At 37.8% G+C, this 13,789-nt stretch overlaps 1 protein-coding gene across 1 annotated transcript in view; it reads right to left on the bottom strand.

The window, feature by feature from the left end:
- Nucleotides 1–73: 73 nt before the first annotated feature.
- Nucleotides 74–13,789, bottom strand: part of HSPA4 (heat shock protein family A (Hsp70) member 4) — a 51,050-nt gene continuing 37,334 nt past the window's right edge. Inside the window, exons 12-19 of the mRNA XM_055428903.2 lie at nt 12,869–13,050; nt 11,755–11,844; nt 7,936–8,088; nt 6,941–7,066; nt 5,929–6,036; nt 4,358–4,477; nt 2,445–2,606; nt 74–2,265 (exon numbers count right to left, since the gene is read on the bottom strand). Coding sequence (XP_055284878.1) covers nt 2,062–2,265; nt 2,445–2,606; nt 4,358–4,477; nt 5,929–6,036; nt 6,941–7,066; nt 7,936–8,088; nt 11,755–11,844; nt 12,869–13,050 — 1,145 coding nt within the window. The 3' untranslated portion in view covers nt 74–2,061. The remainder of the gene's footprint in view (nt 2,266–2,444; nt 2,607–4,357; nt 4,478–5,928; nt 6,037–6,940; nt 7,067–7,935; nt 8,089–11,754; nt 11,845–12,868; nt 13,051–13,789) is intronic.

Below are 13,789 nucleotides of genomic sequence, written 5' to 3' on the forward strand. Positions count from 1 at the left end.
ACCTCCAGAGAAAATTTTTTATTGAAAACACAGAAACACACACACACAATTATGAAATTAAGAAAACCATTCCTTAAGAGTGTAAGACAGGTTTCTTTTTATTAAGTTTTCCTAAACTTGCCTCATGTTTACTGAATGTTTTTCTTTGTGTAAGAATGTAACCTGGAGCTTTAACAAACCAATTTAGATAATGCAACCTGGATAAATGCTTGTCTGCACACAAGTCATCAACTGTTACTCTCTGGTCTGGCCTCCATGTAAATTCAATTGGTCTGCAAGCCTGTCTAAACAGAAAGCAAGAAGACCATATCATCTTAATTCTAGTTTAAACCTCAAATTCAACCCCATCCCAAGTCCCACACCCTCCCCACACACAAAAGAAAATTTTTAGAAGAAATGGCCATTAAGGACTGAGTCAAGTTGCATAAGCATTGGCTTAATCCTGCAGCCAGCACTCCAAAGTAGCTCCTGGCCTCACAGCAGGCCAGCTGAACTCTTGAAGCTGGACAGGTAGAGAATGGACAAAGGATGTTCTAAGAACAGGGCCAAGTCCTGGTGCTGCGAGGCTTCCATGCATGCTTACACGCCAACATAAATACACTTCCACCTTCCTCCTCTAAGCAACGTTTCTGTACAGCACTTTAGAGCTTATAACAGTCTGAATTTTTTAGTGCAGAGATGGACAGAAACTCATTCTAAATATGCAAGATATACGCTTATTTCTAACAACATAAGTCAAAAGTAACAGAGAAGCACTCTGTTATACAGATTAACAATTATAACAAAGGTCCAAAATGTAACCAACAAAGCTTGTAACAGTTTCTAGGGCAAGGACCAGCTCTGGGCTCTAACCCTACAGGTTTCCCTTAGAGTTCCCAAAATGCCTCACTCCTATCAATACCGCCCAAAGCGCTGTCACAGGGAATGCTTTGGTGCTCCTGACGGTGACTGCATTGTTAAGAATGAGGCGCTGCTAAAGTCAGGCACCACTTTTAACACTAACTTCAGACTCATCCAGTACAATCCAGTGCATCTTAGCTTTTGTACAGTCTGTCAGCCGTTTAACACATACACATTGGCAGATTCATGACAGATGTTAATGCTTAACACATAAGTGACTGTGAATGAGCCAAAAAAGAACTTTTTAACTCTTGTCCTAAGACTTCACCTATACCTCAAATTTACACAGAGTATCTCTCACCTGAACAAGCAGGCCAGGATAAAAATCTTTATACCATAATTAACAATAATCAATCCCTCAGTTAAATTTACCATGCCTATATCCAACAATACATCTACCCAATTCTAACCTTCTGAAAATTATTTAGACTTTGATGCTTGGGATATTAATGAACATACTTTCAGAAATATACATTCTCAGGAAGAACCTCCAGGTTTAAAATCCTCAGTTAACAACCTGCTCCAGGTGAAAGGGTCTATTTTCCCAAAAGCAACACATGGCATTTTTAATGGGAACCCCTTTTATCTGGGAAAGACGGGAAGATGGGGTGGGAGTCCCAGGGGAGCGTAGTGACACATGAAGCTCAGAGCACACCTTTGTTGTTCTATGTTAATCTATGTCATGCTCTAGCCCTCAGAAACAGAGGGAGATCCCTCCCCCATCCCCACACCAGGCAGGGAGCCTTTGTGGCAACCTCCACAGCAGAATTTTTAAGCACAATTAAGAGTTCCTGTCATTTATGTCATAACAAAAAGTTTGCTTGATAGCTAGGTATAGCCTGTGCTATAGCTCGACTTTCTAAAACAAACTTCTCTTTGTACAAGCATGATTAAACATAAAAGGAGTGAAGCATAAGCTCAGTAAGACTAACTGGGCTTCTAAATAGTACCGTTATGAAAAAGATACAATGCACTTCATTTCTGTATCTAACTATTTAGAAGTCAAAATGCTCCATACATTACTGATATCCCCTCCCCCTCAAGTCCCCTAAAAACTGACTAAGAAATCTCCAGTATTTAATTGCTCTAGTTGATATTTAGAACAAAGTTGACAACTTAAAGCTTTATAATAGTCTGTTTTAATATAAACAATTGTTGGAATCAATCGATGTCCATTTCAGGAAGCCTCTTGTCTGAATCCACAGGCACAGCCGTGTCTGTGCCCTGCTCGGCAGCCTGAGGGCCCGGGTTGTCTCCTTGTCCATCCACTGGTCCATTCTGCTCTGCGTTCTTTTGCTCCTCTTTTGGAGGCTCCACTTTGGGTTTGGGCTTTGAAATTATAGGGCTGCAGATACTCGTCAGCTCCTAGAACAACAGGAAAGAAAACAGTGGTTTTTGTAATTTTATATAGCATACTAAAATCCAAGTCCACCCTCTACTATCCTATCCCCAAGATGTAAGCAAAGATGGAGTAATGAAATTCTCTATTAATAATACCAATACTGACTAGAAAAAACTATTAAATCTTTAAAGTCATGAATTACTTTAATTTTAGCTTCAATCTCTTTTGCCTTGACAACTGGATCCATGGTCAGACTCTGCTTGTTCTGCAGATTCAGCTTGTTATTCATCCACTCCATGGCCTCATTCGTGCTTTTTTCCACCTTCAGCATGTCAGCAGCATCCAAATGATCATACTGGTCCTCCTATAACCAGAAGCCAACCAGACAAGCGTCAAAGAATGATACGGGCCCTACTCAAACATTGCCTAGTTCTTCAGCATCTTCCAAAAAGTTACATTCTTTCCCAAAATGAAGCCCATCTAGCCTCACAAGCTACACATTCAATTCCTAAAAATTCAATAAAGGAAAGTAACCTCAATTTTTAAAACAGAGGAAATGCATTTCAAGGTCAAAATGAATACACAAGGTGGCAATTAAAAGGTTTCAGCAGTATAAACAGCACATGCTTTACACAAAATCTTATAACTTTGCAAATAAATAAATATAATTTTACAATGTAAAAAAAAAAGGCCATGTCATTAGATATGAGACTGGAGGTTTAGGCATCGAAGTTAAGAAACAAAATAATTATGAAGAGTTTTTTAAAAGAATCCTTTCAGAAGTAAAATTTTTAAATTAATCTTTTTAGAAAGCTTAATTTATTACATTTAAGTTTCTTACATGCAGAAGACACCACCCTTATGGCACAAAGTGAAGAAGAACCAAAAAGCCTCTTGATGAAAGTGAAAGAGGAGAGTGAAAAAGTTGGCTTAAAGCTCAACATTCAGAAAACAAAGATCATGACATCCGGTCCCATCACTTCATGGCAAATAGATGGGGAAACAGTGGCTGACTTTATTTTTGGGGGCTCCAAAATCACTACAGATGGTGATTGCAGCCATGAAATTAAAAGACATTTACTCCTTGGAAGGAAAGTTATGACCAACCTAGACGGCATATTAAAAAACAGAGACATTACTTTGCTAACAAAGGTCCATCTAGTCGAGTCTATGGTTTTTCTAGTAGTCATGCATGGATGTGAGAGTTGGACTATAAAGAAAGCTAAGTGCCAAAGAATTAATGCTTTTGAACTGTGGTGTTGGAGAAGACTCTTGAGAGTTTCTTGGACTGCAAGGAGATCCAACCAGGTCCATCCTAAAGGAGATCAGTCCTGGGTGATCACTGGAAGGACTGATGTTGAAGCTGAAACACCAATACTTTGGCCACCTTATGTGAAGAGCTGACTCACTGGAAAAGACCCTGATGCTGGGAAAGATTGAGGGCAGGAGGAGAAAGGGACAACAGAGGATGAGATGGTTGGATGGCATCACCAACTCAATGGACATGAGTCTGGGTAGGCTCCAGGAGCTGGTGATGGACAGGGAGGTCTGGCGTGCTACAGTTCATGGGGTCGCAAAGAGTCGGACACAACTGAGCAACAGAACTGAACGCTGACAATACATCAAGAACCTATAGTATAAAAGCTGAATTAACCAAACTATTGACCAAAGTCTGGGAGCAACCCAGACCACAGGCCAAATCCCAGTTCCCCCAAGAGTAACCTGGATAAGGAAGGATTAAACCACCTATTTCATAAACGTACTGTGTAGATTTAACGATATATTTTGCAGTATCACATAGTACTCAAGAAAATGATACACCCATAGTTTATTGTTGAAACAGTCCTACAAACTATTCGCCTAATGTGTTCTAAGACCAGACTAGAGCAAAGTTAAGTCACTAACAAAACATTTCATAACAAGAAAAGGACTGAGTCTCCTTACTAAAAAGCAGCAGCAAATCCCAGGGTTCTTAGTAAGGTTAAATAAAATATTATACATCTCATTAACATCCAAAAAGAAAACGTTATTAAATAACAGAAAAAAACTGCTACGAAAATATCTCAAAACTCTACCAAAACATTAGTAGGAAAAAGGAAAAAAAAGAAAAGATACCTTGTTTTTGAAAGAGCTGATTACTTTCATATACTGTTGGATTTGTTTCCCTAGTTCGTCAAATAATTTTGGTCTTTCTTCAGATTCCTGGAATCGCATCTTAATAGGCTGACCTAGATTCTTATTAGGAGAGAGAATACACAAATTCTTCACAGGGGAGTTTAAACTAACAAAGCAGTATTTTTCTACTAAGACTGATTATGAATTAAAACACTTAATCTCTGTGTTCTATATATAAGAAGTTGAATATTTTTCCCCAGACCACTGAAATATTATCCTCAGGCTTCATCAGAATATACATCAATACTGTTCCACGTGGAGCCGCTTCAACTTGTCACCTGAACCCTAGTTCTCAAAATACACTGGGGAGACAACCAAAAATTAGATGCCTCCTTACAGTGATATACAACACTGTATATGAAGTACACTTGCCAAAAATGTTTAAATCTGTGTTTTACAAAGCTCTAACCATAAATTTACCAATAAGATAAAACACCACAGGGGTGAAAAGGAGTAAAATATGGACTGGAAATAAATTCTCCAGGACAAATGATTCCGTTTTTTCATCAACTAAGTAAAGGAAGAGAAAACGATGGAAGGAGAACTGCAGATACAGTCTCAAGAGATGCATCAACACAATGTATGGGCCCTATTTGGATCCGAGTCAGAGAAGCTAAAACACAACTTATGAGACAACTGGAACCTCAAAACCGACTGAATACATGGCAATGCTAACAGCGATGCTAAGGAACTTTCATATGCGACAGTGGAACAGCATAAGGTTATATTTTCTTTTAAATACACACTGATATAACCTGGGGTTAAATATAACCTAGGAGACTTGCTTAAAATAACTGGAAGTGGAAAGGAGCAGAAATGGAACAAAACTGGACATAAGCTGACAATAGCTAAAGCTATTATTCTGTCTCCTTCCATGTGTTAGACAGGTCCCATAAAAAAAAAAAGGTAAATAAAAAAACTCAATGAGCAGGATCATTCTTTCCAGAATGACAGGAAACTGCATGTACTTACTGTCCTTGAGTAATTTCATTCCAAAGGTTAGTCAACAATGGAATAGTTTAACAAGAAACTAAGTAACCAGATAAATGGAAAAAGTTCTTGTGTGCTTGCATCTTTTTCCAAACAAGAGGCCTCAACTTTTTAAATAATTCTTTGGATTTTTAACTCTAAAGTGTAACTATCACTTCTTTACATACAAAACCAGTCACTTCTGCTCTATTGAGAATCGAAGCTGAATATACACACCCCTACTCCAACTGCATTGCCACTGTCTGTTAAAGGACAGGAATATATCTTATTATCCTTTTAATTTTTTGACCCTAAGAACACACTCAAGCTCCAATTTAGTAAAATATTTTATGTCTGAACTCAATTTTCAGAAAAATTCTTTTGCTATCATGAAGTTTTAAAAGAAAGAAAGACAGTGAAACTAAGTGATAAAAAGTAGAGTTTTTCAATCACTTTCAACCTGCCTTCATTTAACATGAGAATTACAATTTTGAGGTATTCTCCATGCAAAGTACATCATTTCACTTTCAAGAATCACTTACTTTTAATTCAGCCAATTTATCAACATAAACTTGCTTTGGCTGGTCTTCTCCATCCTCATACAACCAATTTTCAGTATCTTCTAGTTTCAAGGTAAAATTGTTACGGTCCTAAAGATGAAGGAAACAATGCAATTAAGTCAATCAAAAATTAGTTGATTCAGGAATAAAGAAACAGTCCTGGATTTTCTTTAAAACATGAGGTAGTGGGGAGAAGGGGATATAGGAAACAAGACTGACACAATCTTATTTTGCTTTATAGGTGTACAAGGGGGTTTATTACATTATTTTCTCCACTGTAGGAGACATTTGGATATGTTTGAAAATTTCAGAATTAAAAATTACATTTAAAAATAAGTGAGTGAATAGTAAATAACACTGTATTGAAAGTTCCCAAGAGAATAAATCTTAAAAGTTCTCATCACAAGAAAAAAAATTAAGTATGTGTAGTGATAGATGTTTAGACTTACGGTGGTAATCATTTCACAACATATATAAACACTGTGGCTCAGCTGGTAAAGAATCTGCCTGTATTGTGGGAGACCTGGGTTCGATCCCAGGGTTGGGAAGATCCCCTGGAGAAGGGAAAGGCTACCCACTCCAGTATTCTGGCCTGGAGAATTCCATGGACTATCCATGGAGTCGCAAAGAGTCGGACACCACTGAGTGACTTTCAATAATTATGATGCACATCTGAAACAACTAAAATGATATGTCAATTACACCTAAATCTTTTTCTAACAAGTGAGTTCAAATAAGCATCAGGAGAAAAGTGAGTTTTTAAAGAAAAATACTAGGTAAATAATAGCATGCAAGTGTATCAAAAAGTGACACACCAAAGAAAGGTGAGGCACAAAGACTCACCTTGAGGAAACACTCCACCAATACTGTATGAGACAATATAAAACTGCTCCCAAAAACTGTGTACTACAGATGCAAAACATCACTCCTAAGTACATTTAAGGATCCTCCCAGAAGACACAAAATGAGCAGACACACTGCGGCACATACTTACATCTTCACTCACAAACTTCTCATATTCACCACCCAGCTTGTCTCTCATTTCGTACACATATTCTTCTACTGCATTCTTAGCATCATTCCTCTCTTTCTCTAGTTTATCCTGCATGATCATCTTACCCTGTGAACAGTAGTCAGACATTCAAAAAACTGAGACAATTTCCTCTTAACTATTAAGTAATATAGTTATAAAAGTTAAGAGACGCCTTCTTCCCAAAATCCTTTTAGTTCTGCAAATCATCCGAGAAAAGAGCTGGAAGCATTAGTCCTCAGTAAATTATGACGATCAAGTGAGAGTTTCGTGGGTATGCTTAGGGAAAAAAAAGCAACAGAAAAAATAGCAAGATGTTGAAACTCAAAAGTAAAAATAAGGAAAATGCTAGGACAAGAACTAACAGAAACTATGAGCTCACTGTCACAAGGTGGGTATAACCTGCTGTATTACATACCCAGGAAACATCAAAATTATTCATATAGTATAGATGCTAAAGGTTCTATAAAACTACTCTAAGACCCAATGTACCTATCATAAGAAACCTCACAGACAACACTTAATCGAATAATTGTGCCCCAAGGTCCCAAACACTGTATCACTCACCATAACCAGAGTTATGACTGGTAACAGGGAAAGAAACTAATAAACAAAACATCAAGGCTACTCTGAGTTCTCCCACTGATCGACTTCCCTGACCCTGGCCTCAAACATCCCAATCTCTAGTGAACAACCAAACTCACACACCCAAAAACATGAATGATACCTCCCCGAAATGTCAGAAGATTTCATTAGAGAGTTTTTAGCAATAGACATATCACCATAAAACAATTTTGATGATGTATCTTGGGATCTATTAAACTTGTCCTCCAATACCCCAAAACATTGAATTGTTCCCAAACCCCACACAATGCATAAAGGTCACTAGACACAGCATTTGAACACTATGGTCACATTAAGGTTCTAGCTTATTGCTCTAGCAGACTTAAAATAACCACCTCATTCTCAATGTATAAGTTGAGCATCTCTCTGTCTATCTGCCATAACAGCTGATTCTCAATTGGCAGGTCCACAGTACTGGTCTTCACTTTTGCCTTCTTGGCTTGAGGTGGTTGGTCCATCTTTTTGTCTTTTGATCCAGCTTGAGAGGTCTAAAATAACAGAAATCATTAAGTACACATATACAGACTCCAGCTTCCAAATGGGTCACGTTTCAAAGGCTGGTTTAACCTAAGTTTGTTTTCTTATAATATCTGGAAAGTTAGAAATATATGAATAGTCAAATCCATAGAGATAAAAAGTAATGGTGGTTCCCAGAGGATGGGGGAATAGAGGAAATGGGAATTATTTTTTCACAGGTAATTTTGGTTGGACAGATGAAAGAAGTGCTGGAGACTTGACTGTAACACAGTGTGATTATACTTAATACTACTGATGTGTACACACACATACACTGATATACATACACACACACACAAAAACAAACTCCCATAACCCCTATATACACATACACTTATATACACACACAAAAAAACTCCCATAACCCCACCATCAACAAACCATTACAATTAAATATTCTCTAATTTTCTTCCACTCGTATCTAAACATACAAACGTGCATAGGAAATTAGTAGGGAGAGGGTAATGAAATTTTTAAGGATCAAAAATACAGCAATAAGATGATTTCCAGAGTATCTGTACCTATTTTGATTCTCATAAGTAGTAAGAAAATCCATTTCGCTGTACCCTGGCCACAAAGAAGAATTCGTTTGCCATGATCTATTATTTTCATTGGGGCAATAACCTTTTCTTACACATTTACAAGGCATACTTACACCTCCAAATTGCCTAGTCATATTTCATTCACTGTTCTCTTGGGATCTTTGTGTTTTTTTCCCCCAGTGATTGACTCTTCCAAATTTTTTCTAATCTTTTATTATTAGTCTATGCAAGCTTTTATTTTTAATCCATCCATCTTTCCCTTTGTGACTCTTTCACTGCTTTCATGCTTTCAAAGCTCCTGCTGATTCACAGGTTAGAAAAGTATTCATTCCAGCTTCTTTTTAAATATTTATTTATTTTGGCTGTGCTGGGCTGGGCCTTCATTGCGGCTACACACAGGCTTTCTCTAGTTGTGGTGCAAGCAAGGGCTTCTCATTGAGGTGCTTCTCTTCTTACAGAGCAGCAAGCTCTGTGGCTGTGGTGCACAGGCTTAGATGTGTGATCTGCGGCATATGGAATCCTCCTGGACCAGGGGTCAAACCCATGTCTGCACTGGCAGATAGATTTTTTACCACTGGACCATCAGGGAAGTCCCATTCCAGCTGTTTTTTAATTCTTCATCTGTAACTTTCAAATAATCTGGAATATAATCTTCTCTATGACATGAGGCAAGATTTCAAAGTCATTTCCCCACCTCCTGTCCAAATCTTACATCAGAGCTGAAATTTGTTATCATTTCCTTTAGAAACAATACTATAAAAGGTGTCAGTTCCCAAGCCACCTCACAAAAGGAACCTAAATAACTCCATGAACTTCCCACATCTCTAAGGCCTGATGGGGGGAGGGGGAAAGGTCAGGCCCACCTCATTCCTCTCTCCTCCTCCACCTTTAAGAACAAAGGAAAAAAAAAAAGAACAAAGAAAAAACAGCTGCCCCCAAACCAGGCAACAACAGGTCTTCACCTCCGAAAAGGCCTACAAGACACTAAAGCATCTGTGAGCATGATTTCCTCTGTCCATTATTTTCTTTTTACAATTATTTGCAAAGTTAAATTAATTGAAGTTTGTTAACCGACATAAAAATGGGTACCAGACTTGAGCCTCCTAAAGGCTCTGCCAAACTTTTTTAAATGCCACAATCAGAAATACCTTAGAAGGTGAGATTATACCCTGCAATGTCACACATAATTTGTAAGAAAAGCTGTTTTCAATGCTGATGACAAAATTTAAACATGAAAACTCAAAAGTTAAACAACAGGTTGTAATGGACCCAAAAATGTTACACATTCACTTCAATATTGTTTACAAACTGTATTTCAATATATTATTTAGAACAGTACTTCAACGTAAAGATACGTTTCAGAAGAGTTGACAAAATTTGAAAACATCATGTTTCACTATTAGTAAAGAGTAAGTTATGGCTAAGATGACTATTAGTAACAGCCATTCAGAAACCAGCATGAACTAATCACTAAGCTAGTCAAACTAGGGCTTCTGAGTGCTTTCTTCCCACATGCCATCCAGACTAAAGTTCAAAGACCATCTTGCCAAACACACTTTCCAAACACACTGCAAAATCTTGCTTTAAGACTTCAAATACGCTGGCAGAGAGGGGACAGCGGCACAGTCTCATGAGTGGGACTGATGGGTGCTGCACAACCTTAGCCAAGTTTACAAGGTTTTATTTCCCATGGATTTCCTGAGGACCCCAAGGCTCACTGCTAACAGATTCACACTGCTTGAGACAGACATTACTCCTGTAATCTCAAGCAAATGATCTGAAATTTTCTCCTTTCGATTTCTTTTGTATTAGGCTATGGATCAGTCGGAGAAGGCAATGGCAAGCCACTCCAGTACTCTTGCCGAGAAAATCCCATGGATGGAGGAGCCTGGTAGGCTGCAGTCCGTGGGGTCGCTAAGGGTCGGACACGACTGAGCGACTTCACTTTCACTTTCACACATTGGAGAAGGAAATGGCAACCCACTCCAGTGTTCTTGCCTGGAGAATCCCAGAGACGGGGGAGCCTGGTGGGCTTCCGTCTATGGGGTCACACAGAGTCGGACGCGACTGAAGTGACTTAGCAGCATGGATCAGTAGTTAGGTCCGTTACAAATTACCTGGAAAACTACAATAGTAAGTAGTAAGACTCTGAAACTACACTGACAGGACAGAGCTACAAGATCTGCAGAAATCTAGTTTTATCACGGTGGGAAATAAAGTCCACCACATAGCTCTCAATTTCACCCACTGCACTGAGAGCTTTTGGTCTGAAAGGAACTTAAAAGTTTCAAGGCCTAAGGGAATTTTCTGCTCAAAATATATTGTGTTAAATGCTTCAATTTTCAATATTAAAATACTGATTGGTAAGGCCTTGCCCAGGGATTTTTCAGTTGAATATTTATTTAAAAAAAGAAAATCACAATACTCAGACCATTCTTAAATGGGACAATCAGCCTCATGTAAAACTGGTGTAAATCAAAAGAGCACCTCAGAATTTGAGGCACAGGGACATAAAGCTTCAAATTTAGAGATCAGTTTTCTGGCTTCTTGGAAACTAAAGCAGAAAGTTGTTACATTTTTTTATGAAAGGCTTTTAAGTATTGTGGAGTTAATATTATTCAGTTTTATCTCTATGCAAGGCAGAAGTGAAAGACCTCTGTATTCTCTCTCTTCCTGGTACACAGTGTTATAAACAGCTCTTTAGGGGAATGTTAAATTGATCTCTTAAATTACAAAGACTACAACATGTCAAAATTATGAGAGGTGATATAACTATGCTTTTAAGAGTACTAGACTAGAACTTGTTGTACACTATTTAAGGAAGACTCAGAGTGTTTGTTAATGTTTACAATTTTAATATTTCTAAAGGCTGTTAAGGCAGCCTAGTATGTGCTGAAAGCCAAACTTTTAAATTGGGGGGATTTTTTAAACAAAAACCTATTCTAAATAAATACTATTTCAACACCAAAAAAAAAAAAAAGGACTGTTCAAATAAATGAAGATTTCTAATATAATCCCCTTCCAAGACATAATATGTCATGTCAAAACCATGTATGTAAAAAGACAGCAAATCACACTATCAAATACAATTTATACCTCCATTTCTTCGGACTCCGCCTTATTTTCTGCTGGTGTCTGTTGCTGTTGCTCTTCAACATGTGGCTCCTCCTGGTCCACTTGCATCTTCTGAAAAATAGGTCACATCAAATTCTGAAACTAGGAAATACTAGCGAAAGACTAAAGCAACTTTCACGACACACTGGCAAAACCACAGGATATGGAATTCCTGCTAATTACCAACAATCAGACAAACCAGACTCTAATTGCAGCTATGACATATATGTTATACTTAGAACACAGAAGCTTTCCTCTCTGGATCTCAGTTACCACATCTGTACAATGGAGATAACACTTGCGCTGCCCTTATATAAACAAGAGTGGTTACAAAACTACATTATAAAGCCATAGTAGTACTCAGAAGTACATAGTGTGGCAATATTTAACACAATAAAATCTGAGGAGAGCATGAGTTTCTCCTTGCTTCCTTATGAACACATTTCTTTCAAAAGTCTAAACTTCTAACAGTAGTTTTTAAAATCAGACATTTCATCCTCAAATGTACAACCACTGTATGCATTAGGGAAAGTGGACACCTTGAAAATTCTATTAGAAGTTTAAAGAACAAAGCCTGCCAATAATAAAGATGTCTGTAGAGACCTTGAATCACATTAGCTTTCAATGCCTACAGCATATTATAATAGCCTTGGAGGTTTTTAAAACAAACACCTGGGACGTAGCCCAGACAAACTTTAACAAAATCTGTGGGGATGAGACCTGAACAAGTGCAGTTTTATAAAGCCTTGATTTTTACACACAATAAGGACAAGGCCCAGTGCATGACTCCAACAAATGAGTGTGAATTCTACGATACCTATAGAAATAATCAACTGAGACTCAGCATTCGCCAGTAATCACAAAAGAATCAAGAATAACTCAAATTGACAAGTCCATGGTCTAAAGGAGGAAGCCAACTATGTCCCATTTCTATACAAATTCCATATAAAGACTTTGTGCTAGTTCACACATGATAGGGTATGCGTGCAAACCTACTCTCAGCAGCTCTGTCACCCTATCTGCTAGAATTTCTAGACAAGTGTCACCTCTGAGCCATTATAAATGGCCTAAAATGGTATAAAATTGTCTGGATTACCTCTTCCTCCTTTGCATTCTGATCTGTTTCCATCGGTTCTTCATTTTCCTCAAACTTGTGCACTTCCACTAGAGATGCACTGGACACACTGAAAATGCCATGGACATTTACTCGAACCTTGACTTTCACTTTTGAACTGGAGCCATCAGACTGCGGAGTGACTTTCTGAACTGAAAACTGAGCTAAGGACATATGAAAGACAAAAGAGAATACATCACCTAAGAGGGTGAATTCAAACACAAATATATGCCCACACCGCCAGGTTATGCCCATTTCTCAGTGAAAGGTCAGTAGCACGATACTTCAAATAAGCAAAGCGGACACTCTTAGAATCTTAGTACATCATCAGACTTCTCCTTCTTTCACATATAACCAAACTTTTAATCATCTTCTCCCAATTAAGAACTCAAGTATCTCCTAACTCTTCAAACATGTCCTTCCCTCCAGTCCCTTATCACAATTCATCTTTATATGCTACTGCAGAGTAAACGCCTAGAACAGATTTGTCACATTTTCATCTACTGAAAACCCCAAAGATTCCATATTCTTTGTCACTTATTAAGAAACTGCCTTTTCTAGATTCAATTATTATACTAGCGTTTTGCTCATGTTTTTAATTTCATAAAACTCTGTAAACTATTATCATGTTTATTTCTGTTTTACAAGTGAGGAAAACCCACAGTAGGTTAACTTTCTAAGCTTCGAAGTGCCATTCAGGATGTTCCTAATACTTTACCCATCTACTCTAGTTCTGTAATTATTATTAACTCTAGATTCTCTCTCCTCAACTGGTTATTATTTCCAGATACTAAGTTTCTCATAGTCAATGAAGAATGAAGACAACATGGTTCCATAACCTATGATACTGATTATCACAATCTGCAAATAATTTTTCTGGGTACACCTAACTCTATGTTAGGG

This window comes from Moschus berezovskii, chromosome 8 (genome assembly GCF_049115385.1).
Source record: "Moschus berezovskii isolate FMDL1 chromosome 8, NW_MosBer_1.0, whole genome shotgun sequence".
Taxonomy (NCBI): Eukaryota; Metazoa; Chordata; class Mammalia; order Artiodactyla; family Moschidae; genus Moschus; species Moschus berezovskii.